General features: G+C 39.8%; 1 protein-coding gene across 1 annotated transcript in view; it reads right to left on the bottom strand.

Annotated features, from left to right (window-relative positions):
• Window positions 1–2269: 2269 nt before the first annotated feature.
• Window positions 2270–15206, bottom strand: part of LOC139723225 (visual system homeobox 2-like) — a 39010-nt gene continuing 26073 nt past the window's right edge. Inside the window, exons 3-5 of the mRNA XM_071634485.1 lie at window positions 13436–13559; window positions 3854–4028; window positions 2270–2763 (exon numbers count right to left, since the gene is read on the bottom strand). Coding sequence (XP_071490586.1) covers window positions 2270–2763; window positions 3854–4028; window positions 13436–13559 — 793 coding nt within the window. The remainder of the gene's footprint in view (window positions 2764–3853; window positions 4029–13435; window positions 13560–15206) is intronic.

The raw sequence follows: 15206 nt of genomic DNA, 5'->3' as shown, positions 1-15206 counted from the left end.
CACGCCAAGCTTGTTACCAGTAGTAACATTTCCGACTTTCACACACATCGGTGAGAGTTGCGGGAGCGTAGGAGGTATCCTTTACGCATCGGACTAGTGACGTGTAAAAGATGATTGTAAAGGGAATAATAAACTTTATTTACATCTATTCGTCTGTTTAATTTACCAATATCACATCGGGAGCACGGCTTTTTTGGCGGTCGGTGGTCTCCCTTCAAGATCGGTCGTGTCGGGACTCATTAGGCAAGCCATGCGCGAAGATCCACCTCGTCTGGATGTGTTCACAAAGAACCAACGATATCATTTTTTTTTTTTTTATTTCATTACCCTCTCCAACAACTACGCTCTTTCCTCCGATGCTATACCAAGCACAAGTTTCAGCGTTACACGATTAACTAATTATCACATGAAAGGCACCACCGCTCACAGTGGGACTCCACTCGAGCTTTGTCCGGCTACATTCCTTTGTCATTTTTTTCTCTCTCCTCCTTTAACTTGATCGGTCATTTTTTACGATAAGCAATCTTGCCAATATCAAAGTGAAAGTGGCCAGTATCAGAGACCACGTGACTTTGTACGTATCTCCGTATTAGACGTTGTTTAGTGCAGTTTGATACAAGGTTGACATTTTCTCGTATGGAGAGGAGAAAGGTTGGTTTCTTTTGTTCCTGTAAGAATTATTTTTATTATTACATTATGCTACAAGACATGGAAAATATCTGTCATTGTATCTAATAACGTTATTACTTTAATTTACAATGTGTAACTCGGTTATACTTGACTTGTTATCTACTGTGTGTAATTCTGTATAACTTTATAATCATATGGATAAACAGCGAACCAAGAAGATGGAATTCCATCAAGGTTCGAACCCGAGACCTCCGGGTTGCTAGGATAATAGACCGGTGCTCTTACCGACTGACCTATGGAAAGTCCCAGTGGTGTTAGTCCCTGGTCAGTTTCCCTTTGTTTGCTTTTATTCTCTATCAGTATAACTTGTTTCTTGATGGCTTGAAGAAGGGTCAGTCCCGGTGGTCAATTAATATCCTATGTAACAATATGCCCTCAAGCTCCCAGCATTGTATGAATGCTCCGTTGTTGCGATCACATAAATGAGTTTACACGCTGATTGCTATGACCTCATCTTAAATAAAGGTATTACAATTTGATGACAAAGTGAAAGTGTAGGCTGTGAGGTCATGATCACGTGGCTGCTTGCGCCACGAATATCATCGTTACAACTTGGTAGAGCATTCCCAAGGGGGAAAAACACGCACAGACCAAGAATACAATATTGGAGAGGGATATCGACATCGTATCACATACAGAGGAATGAAACAGTTTGACCACTATAACACCCATAAGCAGCGCTTTACATACTCACATTGGCAAGAAATGTAATATTTGCGTAAACGTACTTCTCAAATTCTCTTCAGAGTAAGAACTAAATCTATATTTACTTTATACAAGTGAAAACTATACATATCATTTATCTAAAACATCTCTGACAGTCTTAATTACATAACGTCTAATTCTACAGTGCGTATATAATTTTGGCGTGGATAAATATCAAACAATATGAATATGATATATACAGACAAGGAAATATACAATTCACATAAGTACAGACAATATTTGCGGAATGGTCAATTTGTAACAAGTGTGGTCATTTCCGCATTTCTTTCCATCGATGTAGTTTATCTTGTTCTCATGGACATGCACCAGCAATAACAGGACATAAAGTCAATATTACAACAGAAATCAAAACTTGAGAAGCCAAATGAGGGCGCTTTTTCTGGAAAGCACAAGACATGCGCAAGTGGTGTAAGAGAACTTTTTGGAGGTAGTGGCTTCCATGTCATGTGACTCACATTCATTTTGTGTATTTCATAAACTATTTAGTCCTTGATGTTCGTTTGCAATTCAGGTTGCATAAACGTCCATTTTTTAGCATTTCACTGCGTGTATTACCAAATTGTCGTTTGTATAGTGACAATATTCAGTGGAAAGTAAATTTTGATATTCCAACCGATATTGTGATCATCAAATCAAGGAATATACGAATGGCAAGAATGCATGGGAAAATCTGTGTGTAAGCCATTACAGGGTAATCGCATCATAGACTCCATCAATCAATCAGTCACCGTATATAATGAGAATCATAGTCAAAAGGGTTCGTTTGAATAGAAAGTCATGACGTTCTCCACAAACCGACTGAGTCAGCCATTCTTTATCACGACTTCTGCCGTCAATTTTGAACTCTACAGTTTCATGAATCCACTTCAATTTCGTCACCTATCTCGTCGTCTGCATTGTCATGGCTTTCATCACTCGACGAGGAATCTTCCATCCACTTTCTCGGTTGTTCATCTTCGTCTCTGCATCCCCTGTTGCCATGGTGACGATCGTCTGGCGAGTGGCACTCCTCGTCAGCTGACCACACCCCACTGTCTCTCGCATCTGCCGTGGCTTCACGACCGAGCTTGGAGTCGGACACGTCGTGTGGGTAGTGCTGCGCGCATTCGCTGCCGTTCGATGCGCGTATGCTATTGTTGTTTTGGCTGAGTAGCCTCGCGCTGTGTTCCTGCGCCTTTGCGCGTAGTGACGCGATACTGTTCGACCGAATCTCTTCGGCGCCGGTCATCTTTGTCTCACCACGTGATGAGGAGTCGCTCGCCATCTTTCCGGGACCCTCCCTTGTTCCTACTTCCGAGTTGTTGCTTTCCGGCGTGCCATCAGTTTCCAGTGATTTTTTATGCATGCCTATAGAACACGAACAACACAAACAAGACAAGTTACAAATTAGTACAGTGATTATATTTTGTATCAATGCCGAAAGGAAAATAATGATTATTCAGTTGTCATGCATGGTTGATTCAATTACTAGATGAAAAATAGAATTTCGAGATATTTCTTGAAAACCACCTGAGAAAGGGACAGACTAATGAATCTTGGAAGCTTGGTGACATGAAATACGTGACTCGTAAATTCATACGCTGAACAGAATAAAAAAAATTGCAATACATGTACTACATTCAACGTTTCTTTCTGACTTTCGGTCGTCTGCTATCATTTTTTAAGCTGAAATATAAGTGATTATGCTACTAATTATATTGGGACAAAGGATGTTTTAGCCAAAATTTGTAGCTCTTTCTTGATCAACGCAATTTTCGCAAATTTTCGTCAACATAATAACGTATTGTTATCAATGCTTAGATCTAAAAGATGTAGGCCCTACATTCATGTATCAGAAGTAGCTGTGCAAAAAAAAAGAAAAACAACAAACAAATAGATATTCTGCTTTTATTCATCAAGCCATCACTAGGCTACCAAAAATGTATACAGCCCGAAAGTTATGGCTAAATTAAGATATTTCTTGAAATTCTAACATAAAGATTCTCCTGTGTCTGTATGTGTGAGTGTGTGTAATGTGAAGTTTTGCACGAAGTGTATAATCGGGCCTATCAATCTTGTTTGCGTCATTCTCTTTAGTCCTCACTATCTGAAGAAAAGGAGGGAGAACAAAATGAAATAAGAATTAAGAAGAAGAAGAAGAAGAAGAAGGAGAAGATGATGATGATGATGATGATGAAGAAGAAGAAGAAGAACAAATAAGAGAAAGAGGAGTAGGTTGTGGCACAGAATGGTTCTCGAACACTACGATATGATTATCATATTAGCGTATGACAATCATTCTATCAATGTCGCATTTTACAGTGTGAAACGGATGATTAATTTATTGAGTAAATACTCCCGCGCCAAATACTCTCGCTTTTGGGTTGTTCGGAGTCTTTTTTTTTCTGCTTAGATACGCCCAGTTACCCATCGAGTGATGATGACATGATGGATGTACCTAGGAGCCAGGGGGCGCAGCTCTCGCCCTCTTTAGCCGCCTTGAGGATGCTCTCCGGTAGGGGTAGCGAGTGTCGCACCATGGCCCCGTACAGTCCGTACTCCGCCATCACGCTGCTACGGCCCCAACACTTCTCCTTCTTCCTCCACTTGGCCCGCCGGTTCTGGAACCACACCTATGGGATGCGACACGAAATAAAGTAGTCAGATTTAATTATCATTTTGATTTTGATTTTGATTAGATTGGAATGTATGCATTGTTCTTCAAATACGACAGCGAATGGAATCAGGATGAAAAGCATTGTACAAATTTTGTAGTCAATTCTCATCACGTTGTGTTCATTGATATACCAGGGCTCGACATTACCGGTGGCCTGGTAGCCCGGGGCTACAACAAAATGATGTGGGGCCACCAAATTCCCGAAAAGGCTATCATCTGGTGGCCCGATCCGACGACTAAGAGTCAGAATAGATTGTTATGTTTCCTTTTATTTCGATTTCCTACATTTGTTTTGGGGGCCACTAAAATTTGAGATTTAAAGATTTTAGTGTCCTTAACTGGCCATGAAAGAAAAAAGTTAGTGTCGAGCCCTGCATGTACACTATAGAATGTCAGTAGGAAAACAAACTGTCCATTAAAGTGATGGAAAAGAAAGAGGCCCTCATAATCAGAGTTTGACCTGGATGACGACCTCATATGTAAAATTAGGAAAAAAAAGAAGAGATTAAAAAAAATGCGATACAATGTATTTGGTGGGAAAGAAAAAATATATCACTAAGACAAAAAAAAAAGATGAATACGGGGAAATGGATTTCTGGTCTTTCCCTTCCCTTGTGTGTATTTACAGATTGTTATGTCTTTCTTATAATTATCATTGCATCATAATGATCGTGGTAAGTGCAGATCAAAGTAGTGCATGGTCAATGAATAATATTACAATAATTCATGATTATGATGTTGACAAGGACTAACAACTATGATTATGGTAATAGTGCTGATGATGATAATAATACTGATGAAATTGACAATGATAATTTTGAGTGAAAAAGATAATTCTAGGGGGCTAAAGGGGAAAGAAGTGTAAGAAAGCATGAGCATTTGCAACACACACACACACACACACACACACACACACACACACAAACACAAACATACATACACACGCACAACAAACACACAGTCTGGGAAAATTTCATTCAGTTTTTTTCCCTGTACAACACCTAACATCTTAAAAAGGAATCTGTAATTATATAGGCTGTACTTTCATTAACTATTCTTTGCTCAGTTTTTTTTTCTTTTGTTACAAATTTCACAAATAATTCCAGGTGCATAATGACGCAAAAATTGTACCCAATAACTCTTTGCTCTAAGCAGGATTAGTGACCAAATCATGCAGAGGGTTTCAAATAAGGAATGCTAAATGAATCATCAACAACAACAATGCCTCTGATCGGGTTACTTTTAAATCTGCAGAAATGACGCGATTGCTTTGGATTACGAACGACACTTCCTTGCATATGATGGATATAATGCGTTCGTAATTACGAAACATTTAGGAGGGAGCGAGAAAGCTAAACATGAACACGAAAGGTGCCTGTCATTTCGCGTAAAGTTGCAGTCACTCTGGTCTGTGTGCGCAATTATTACGTCAAAGCACAAAACCATTCACTCCTTTTCTTTCAGTTTAGATTTTACTTTAAAGTGAAACGTGGTAAATAGTAAAGTAAAATCAGTAGTAACAACAACTAATCTGATTTCCAGACCAAGCACTTTTACATAGATTATAGACATAAAAATGAATGTATGTTTCATTCTACACCATGTTTACGGTGAATCATATTCACAACTACACACACATACAGTCAGTAAGTTTGGATGTCAGTCATCTTATCAGACATTAATCAGTCAACATCGCTCTACATGGCACAATCAAAGAGCACAAAAGAATCAAAAAGTTTGGACTCTTAAACTTCATCAACCTGCATAGAAATAGAGTCACCGTTTGTATATGAAACGCTATTGTCGTCTCTGCATATAAACAGCCGCTTTATTGCCAAACATAATTATTGTCTTTCAGTATTGGAAAAAAGGCTGTTCATTGATCAGTGTATAGATTGGAATCTTTGCCGGGGTTCTGCAATAACTGGTCGAACAAAGAAAGTCATAAATTAACCACTGTCCGTTGATCGATAGATCATGATCGATAGATCGGCAATTACGAGTTTTTATCAATTACTCCACATCTAAAGCTGATTGTGTCTAGCACGCCTACCCAACTTACGCAATCCTTTGATCATTGTACTCTTCGTACTATTGATAACGAACAAGGGAAAGAAAAAGGACGGAAGAATGGAGACCACAATATAAACGGGTACCTCTCAGATGCAGGTATGAAATACGCAATTCAGATCACAGTCTTGTCGTTACTACCACAGTGAATGGAAACGTGGTACATGAGTGTCCTGCATTTTTAAACGCACGGTCCGCCTGTCTCCGCAGAGGTTCCATTCATTCCCGCACGCTCCTTCGATGGAGTAGCTACCATCGTCACTCTCCACCGCTAATTGCCTCCCAATTAAAAGTCAAACACGGCAACGTGTACGTTGCCTTCGCCAGGTAAGTTCCCGATGTTAGATTATTCATAAAGTCATTGACAACGCAGCCTCGTCATTAAAATGTTCAACAGTTTGGTTTCATTGTTACAGCAGGCGTTCTGATTGAAAGGGAAATGGTTGTAATTGTAATTGGCCATTCAGGTTCCTCATACGGTAAACAAGGCGAGAGAAAACGTTGGTAATGAGTTTAATGATCGAAACGGCACGCTTAAGGCATCCTTCTCTATCTTGGCGAGAAACCGAAACTGTTGATAAGTTAACCACAAAATGAACTACTCTTTTGGTGAATAATGTAGTCGTTCAAAAAGCATGATTCATTTTAACGGAAACTTGATCGGCCAGGAAAATTTTAAAGCAAAGTGGCCATTCATGTTCCAGCGTATGTTTCACTGACTTCCCGTCATCTTATTCTGTGCTCATGTGTGATTGTAAACTGTGTACGTGTTATGTACATGTATCCACGTATTTGTGTAAGTTGTGCTCTCTATATATTCAAAAGTATAGCTCTCTCTCTCTCTCTCTCTCTCTCTCTCTCTCTCTGTCTCTGTGCGTGTGTGTGTGTGTGTGTGTCTGTGTGTCTGTCTGAGTTTGTTTATCAGGCCTCTGTTGACCTATTCATCCATGAGGAGCAAATGTTGGCTACACAGCATTTCGTCAAGAAATGTTAGAGCTGCAACCGAGATCAAATGCAATGGATTAACTTGAAGTTAAAACCGTAGTAATTGAAGCGGAAGTAGTCAGTCGCAATTAAAGCATTGGCAGAAGCAACATTTTAAGTTTAATATGAGAGGTAGTTACAGCATCGGTGGTTAAATAGATCACTATCGCCTACACTATGAGATGCCACAAACGCCAACAAAACGATGGTAAATTAATAATAACTTTTACCGGAAATCCTCTCAAAACATACTGTTTCGGAGGCCACGGTCATTATACTACTGACTCCGGTAGCATTGCTAGGTAGGGACTTCTTTTTTTAGGTCAAGATACTTATGGACCTATTGCACTGCAATTCCCTCGATACTTTCCTATTAGTACTACAAGTGGTAGCTGTACATGTATAGTTAAAGTTGCAATAGTAATAGTTGTATAGTAGTAGTAGTAGTAATCGTATAGTCGTAGTAGTAGTATTGTATAGTAGTAGTAGTAGTAGCAGCAGCAGTAGTAGTAATAGCAGCAGCAATACATTGCGGGAGAATCATGTAGAGGTGGAATTGGTGATCGTTGTAGGGTTTTTGCAGTGATGGCAGTGGTTGAAGCAGAAATTGGTGACTATGGAAGTTGCAAGATATATAGGTGGTAGTGGCAGAAAACAGTAATCATGGTAATAACAGTAAAAGTCAAGTACTGGAATTGTAATATTAGTGGCGGTGGTGGTAGCAATAGATTTAATAGTCTTGTGATACAATGAGTATATGAGCAGATAAGAAAGTGGTATCTTGCGTCATAGATAATCTTCAAATCACAATAGGCCTGTATACTTTCCACAATTTCCGCTCCACAGTATTTATTTGTAGGTCGCTTATAGATAGATTCTGGCCCTTTTTAACCTTTCTTGTGTCAGTGTCAGTTGTTTCCTTAATCCTGGTCATGCCCATTGTGGGAGCCGGGCGCCTTTGAATGTTTCTACAGATAAATGGCACTATATAAATGCTGTTTCATCATCATCATCATCATCATCAAGCAAAGATCAGGCTAAGACTTTGTAACAAGTGTAAGTGTCCAAGCACAATAGATATTCGAGTAATGTTCATTCAAAATAGTTCCGTATTCGTCAACTCCTGCTAAGTTTGTTTGTTTGTTTTTTGTTTCGTTGTTGTTTTTTGGTGCTTCGATCATGCGTTGTGTCGATTTCGGCGCAAACTCTATAATACTCTGTTACAATGCACCTAAGAAAAGGGAAAATCAGTACTTGCGATGGTTCAATTATTGAAAATAACTATATGGAGTTTAACCATCCCTCTTTCCTTTTCCCATCAACCGAGACCACCTCTCTAACTCTTGTTCTGATTCTCTCCAATCACAGTTATCTTTTTTTACTTCTTCACTGCTTATATGGATTACCTCTTATCAAATTATTCCTAATTCGCGCAGTTATGACGTCTGCGTCATCGGTGCTTCTTCACCAACATGTCGCACACGATGTTGAGATCGTGCTCGGCCAGCGGAGCAGCAAATTTGTGTCCGGATAACCTCTTCGTTACCCAATACATCAATCCAAACTCTCCATCCCCCGTCCCCTCCCCGTCCCTCCCCCTCGTCCGTTCCGTCTGTCGCTGGGGCGATCTTCACCTTCGCTCCATATGCATGTCTTCCAACGAAAACAGACAAATTTGCAAATTAAATTTTCGGCACACACAATAAAATAAACAAACACAGCGCAGGGGAGGATGAAAATGAGCTGGAGGAGATGGAGGAGGGCTGTAAAGCGGGGAAATAAAAGACGAAGATCCCAAGAAGGAACGATTTTCTTTATCTCTTCTTCTTCTTCTTCTTCTTCTTTTTTTTTTTCTCTCTCTCTCTCTCTGAGGGGAGAGGTTGTAACGAATTAGACGCCAGGTCCGAAGGAAGGTACGGTCCCCGAGCAAACACACCCCGAGCGCAGCGCTGAGACAACAAGCATGATCCGAGTTGATTTCCCGAGCGAACTCTCTCGCCATCTTCTTTCTCTTGGAGTCAAATTGTTTTTTGGGCTTGAGTTATTACAACGAGTTAATCAAGCGCCCGAGTCGGACCTCATTACGACAACTTCGCGTCATTTACTCAAACACTGGAAAATTGTTCATTTGTCAAATTAGGCCCCAAATTGGAAATTAAGTACGTCACGCTCGCTGTGCCTACGGATTAGCTTTTTTCTTTTTTTTTTTTTGGTCTTCCTTTTTACCTTCTTCCTTCTTTCGTTCTCTGTGTTCATGTAACCACTGGGTAGCTCAGGAGGATCCTGCGCACAATTCAATCGCGTCTTTATCTTTTTTCCAGCACGACGGGCCTGATTACAGTCACGCCTACGCGCGTGCATTTCCCGCAGACGAGGACTGCTGGCCTCGAACCTTAAAACTAAAGGAATCCCCGAGGCAGCGTGCGAATCATCAGCGAGTCTCTCCGAAGGGCATGATTTCAACTGTCCCTCAGCGCCTGACTGAACTTTAACGCTTGGTTATCCTTGCGATTAGGCATTAACATCCAATCAGAGACCTTCCCCGATCTCTCCATCTCTCCTCCCCTTCTCCCTTTCACCTCTCTCTTTATCGCTTTATCTATCTTTCTACCTATCTTTTTCTCCTTTCCTCTCTGTATCTCCTTCTTTCAGATGAGTTTCCCCGTCGCCTGTATTTTAATGCGCGCGGGACTAGGATGCGCTACAAGCATCGAAGTTCCGGTATAGTTGCTGCCCCGTTGCCAAGCAGCAACATCCACCAAAGCCCCTTATCCACTCCCACTCCACCCCCTGCTTGCCTGCCTGTCCAACACCATCATCACAAACACAAGAAAATGCCTTTGATCAAAATCAGGTCAGAGACGCGGGCGCACACACCTTAGCGCCATTTTGATAATTAATTTGATATTAAGACCTAGTAATCAGCTTAAATCCCGATTGGTAATAAGCCGTCCCGGGGATGTCATGCTACGCCGAACCAAATCACACAAATGCGCAGTCAACACCAGGGGAAAGGCGGCGGGGAGGGTCGCAGGGGAGCTCCGCGTAATTCCGGCCCGAAAATCGAATCCCGTCGAAAACTAGTTTCTAGTTTATACATTTGCAGAAAATAGGACTTTTGCCCTATCACCTTGTCCGAATCTCTCTCAGTGACAGAAAGTGACTATTTCTTCTTCTTTTTTTTTCTCCTTCTTCTTCTTCACCCGTTTTTCAGTCATCACAGCCGTGCATTATTTGAGTAACTCCGTCGAGCGTCGAATTCGGACACCGAATCCAACTTATATGAAACGATTCTGACCTAGTTACATATTGCATTTTCATAAATAACATTTAGCATTACGTCAAACCCAATCCCCGTCATCTCACGACTGTCACACTTTCCATTTCAAAAAAAGGACATTACCAGCCAGATTACACACCAATGAGTAATGTCACTTGCGAGAGGTCATCAAGTTACATTACCCTTTGTAAGGGTGCATGCTACTTGAAAACTTTTATGATCCACCGTGGAACCCTTTCACATTCTAAAGATGACAGAACGTATAAATATAACGTGAATATCTAAAATACGAGATATTCGATTTTATTCATAGGCTTGTTTCGAAAGCAATAATTCACCTCCATGCGCTCATGTTATCGTGAAAATTGTCATCCCCAAGTAGAGTTATTTCGGATTGAAGATACATGACTCGTAGATGTGTTGTGGAGGAAACCTGATTCAAAATTTGACTTTTACGACTTAATACATCACTGTACTATATAGGCAGTAATTGATGAAACTTGATGAATATAATCGTTATATGAAAATTGATGATTTCTGCGTCGAGTTGTTGTTGTTGTTTTATCAATGCAACTGATTGACAGATTGCCCTTCGTAGACGTAAATAGGTCTGGTTGCCTGATTGTCTTGTGAATATAACGCCTACCTAGCAAACAGGAGGTGGTGGGCATGAGTTAAAATCCTAACCGAGTATGTATGCCCATGGTTAAGGTGGTGGGTTAAAATCCCCATGTATGCCCATGATTAGTTATCATGGTTATTACTAACAAACACTGAATAATCGGGGTGCATTTACGTCGATGAAGGGCAGTTTGTCAATCATTTGCAATATTAAAAACCCCGCATAATATCGCTTTATGTTCAAAGAGGAAATTCACCCCAAAATAAATACAACTCTAAAAGAAAGACAAAGAAACCTGCCTAACGTTCCAAGAATGACAGCATTTGGACAAAAAATAAGGAAGATATGACATTTTGAAATTTCACATTTCTTCGAAAAAGATTTCTTGACCAGTCCTTAGGAATATTCAAATGAGGGAGTTGATGATGTCATGCCCTCACAATATTACATGTATGTTATATGAATTTGGAAAAATCTTTAATTTTAGCTAATACATTTAAAAGCATATTCCCATACCAAAATATATCAGAGGTAACATTTGTTCTTTTATATGTTGGGGGGGGGGGGTGTTTAAGGCAAGTTTTGTATTTATACAGCTGAAATAGGATTTTTTTCCATTTTCTGTACGTGAAATGAATAAGAAGTTGTAAGAGCATGACATCATCAACGTAATGATTTCAATATTCATAACGACTGGTCAAGAAATCTTGAAATTTTGAAATTTCCAAATGTCATAATTTCATTATTTCTTATTCGATTTTGATCATTTTTGCACAGATCTGCGAAAAAAAATTCTTTCTTATGAAATTGATAAAATTTTGGAGTGGATTTCTTCTTTAAGATTAGCTAAATTGGAATGTATATGGAAGATCTTTGACTTGTTTACGTGTATATTTTCATTCTTTAAAAAAAAGAAAAAAAAAAGAAACGCAATGGATTTCCTTCTCCAAAGCGCTGATATCCTAAATCACAGTACAATTTTCAGAAGGTAAAACACACCTTCCTTTTCCAAGAAAAGTCATTCCGTCAAGAAATTATGATATGATGTGCGTGTGTTGACTTTTCTTAATCACTTATCGTGATGATGAAGACTTTTTTTTATCAGAGGAAGGGAGTATTGACAGAGAAACGGTCAGAATTCTCAAAGAAATATAAAAAAAGCACACTCGCACTTATTAATGAAACAATCTAGTTGTCTATCAAGTGTTGTCTTCATAATGCCGTCTTCGTGATGTTTAATACACTTAATTTTTCCTACCTGATATGGTGGAAGCGTCTTGGGACTCCTTAAAGAGGGTTGCACATGTCTTTGGAGTCATTGTCATCACGTGCTTTATATGCATTCGTAGAATTTTAAACTCTTCCCTGCTGGGAAGAATACAGTGTCCCACAGTGTGAAACACAATGTGAAACACAGTGTGAGAAACACAGCGTGAACACAGTGTGAAATCTCTTCACACTGTTAAATTCGACGGTTTAAACGTTGTGAACACATTGTGAATCGCCAATTCACAGTGTGTGTGAATCACGAAAATTACAATGTGAAACATAACATTACTACATAAACTGTACGTGAAAAATATCTCCAAATTGTGAAATCATCTTCACACTGTTAAATTCGAGCGTTTTCACATACTTAGTAGTCGACAATGTGAACACATTGTGGACACACTGTGTGACACTGTGTTCTTTCCAGCAGGGCTTGTTTCAGACTAGTGTCTCTAAAGGCTTGAATGCAATGGTGGTTGTGTATCTTCCATCGAACCTTTTAAACAAATTAACCTTCAATAGAAACACTGGAACTAACACCAGGACAAGAAAACGGCGCCGAGCTGGACTCCAAAACGCACCATCCCGAAGTGAAACAATGAGTAAGCCATGACAATCATTTATGAAAAAGGTCATTTGTACTGAGAGACAGGTTGGTTTTTAAATTCACTGAGATCAGCATCTGTGATGCAATGATTATTCATGTAATCCTTATTAACGGTGCCTGCCAGTAAAGTAAATACACCTGACAGCAAGCCTGGTATTTGTCAATGTTAACAGGAAAAAAATGATAATGCATTCAATACAGACAATGAAATAGATGCTTCCCAAAGTGGTGATTGACGAACAATTCTGGTCACTTGAACTTATACGCAGATTCATCCTGTGTTTGGATACGAGTTCCATAAATTGCTATGTTGGGCAAACTGATGCATTATGTCGCTTTGAATGTGCCTAACCAAATGAGAAAAATGAAAGGTCATTTGTACCCATGTGCACATGAGCTATCTCCGAACTGGCTTATTGTTACAGTTATACGACGTACTCAATCCCGATCTGAAACGTTTTGGTCGAGGTGAGTTTTGTTCTGCACTCTCTGATGCCCTATGTTGGATGGTGCTACCTCCCTCGTACTCACCTGTATTCTGTCCTCGGGAAGGTCTGTCTTCAGCGCCAGTAGCTCCCGGGCGTACACGTCGGGGTAGTGAGCTTCATTGAACGCCTTCTCCAACTCATCTAACTGGTATGACGTAAAGATAGTCCTAGTTGGACAAAAAGAAGAGAAAAAGAAATACATGGAGGAGGAAATGACGTATTGCAAGAGCATGAAGAGAACAAATAACTCACGTATACGGTTGCAAGGGGGTTATTGATCTGTGGTAGATTTATCCAATAATGGCCACAGATCAATATGATACTGTGATTCAAAGGACACGAAAGTGCACGGCACAAACACAAGAAAAGCATAGTTTAGAAAAAAGAAGTCTCTTACACAGAAAGTGTATTAAGTGTCTCCCATGTTTCTCTTTTTTATTGACTGTTTGTGATATTTTACTTTGATGATATATGACAGATATCGTTGGGAAATGACAATATCATATACACTGAAAATATGCAGACAATATCGCAATAACACAAAGATATATCGGAATGATCGATTTTGACCAAGTACGCACACACACACACACACACACACACACACACACAAACGTGATATATATATATATATATATATATATATATATATATATATATATATTCATCTATGTAAATAAACATATAAAACTATATATATTATATACGTGTATGTTTGTTTGTTTGTGTGTGTGTTACATCAGTGCTCCGAGTGACAGAATGGATAGCGCTCCTGCTGTATAATGACTTGCATTTATCTGGATATCTTTGTTAGAAACGAATTCGGACATTAGAATCATTACTAAGACACCGTGTGCATATTTCTTTTATTCTCATAGCAGTTACTAGCTCGATTCATTAATATTTCAATTAATCACAGTGACACCCAAGCTTAGTTTGAATTTTGAACAAAAAATAAAAGCGAAGCAGAAGGAAAAACTGTGCGGGAAACCCACTGGCCCATCGTTTGCTTCATCCTTGCCCCCCAACGAACGTTTGGACATAATCCACCGGAAAGGGAATTGGGTGTTAGCGAAACGATTAGCGAGATGACATTCTTGCAAACTTCAGGTTTCGAGAGAAAAAAAGAGAACGTAAGGTACACCCGCATTATTCATGATTGTACTCCACGACTAATCACTCAAATCTAAAGTATCGAATTTTGATGAATTCTAGATGCCCCTCCCTCGAGAGGAGGGGAAAATAGGCCCGATGGGGGTGGAGAGAAGTTCTCACGTTACCCCTTTGACAGATGGCTGGTCATAACTTGGTTACCAATCGCACCCGGGCGATAATTTTGCGTGTCTTTAAACTTTCTTGCCGTGACATCGACCCGCTCACCGAGTTGCCACGGGGGCCTAGCCCATTGGATGTCTGCTCTCGACTCCGCTCGTGACATTGGTCTTGGGATAGTTTTCGCGCCCATCCGGACGCAAAATGAGATCACTATTTTGGCTCTTCCCCCCCTCCTGATTGTGATAATTATCGGGTGCATCCTTTCGACCACGTGACATGCGCCAGGGCTGATGATAATTTCAGCAACAGATCTCTGTTGCATAGGAAAAATCAGAGCAAGAATTGTCATGATCGCACGCACCGTATCCAATTTTGGACCCTTTATATCAGTTACAACTTCACCGCATACTGCAATTTTCAATTGAGAGGGAAAACGTTGTCTTGTACATGAGAGAAGTACAGATGATATACAATAATATTTTCCCACATATAGTTGAATTGTTATTGACTATATTGCACTAATTTCAATTCATCATTTC

The sequence above is a fragment of the Diadema antillarum genome, unplaced genomic scaffold (assembly GCF_040938485.1).
Source record: "Diadema antillarum isolate AM-2024a unplaced genomic scaffold, OU_Dant_1.0 scf00000183, whole genome shotgun sequence".
Lineage (NCBI taxonomy): Eukaryota > Metazoa > Echinodermata > Echinoidea > Diadematoida > Diadematidae > Diadema > Diadema antillarum.
This window is presented reverse-complemented; position numbering and strand designations above follow the sequence as displayed.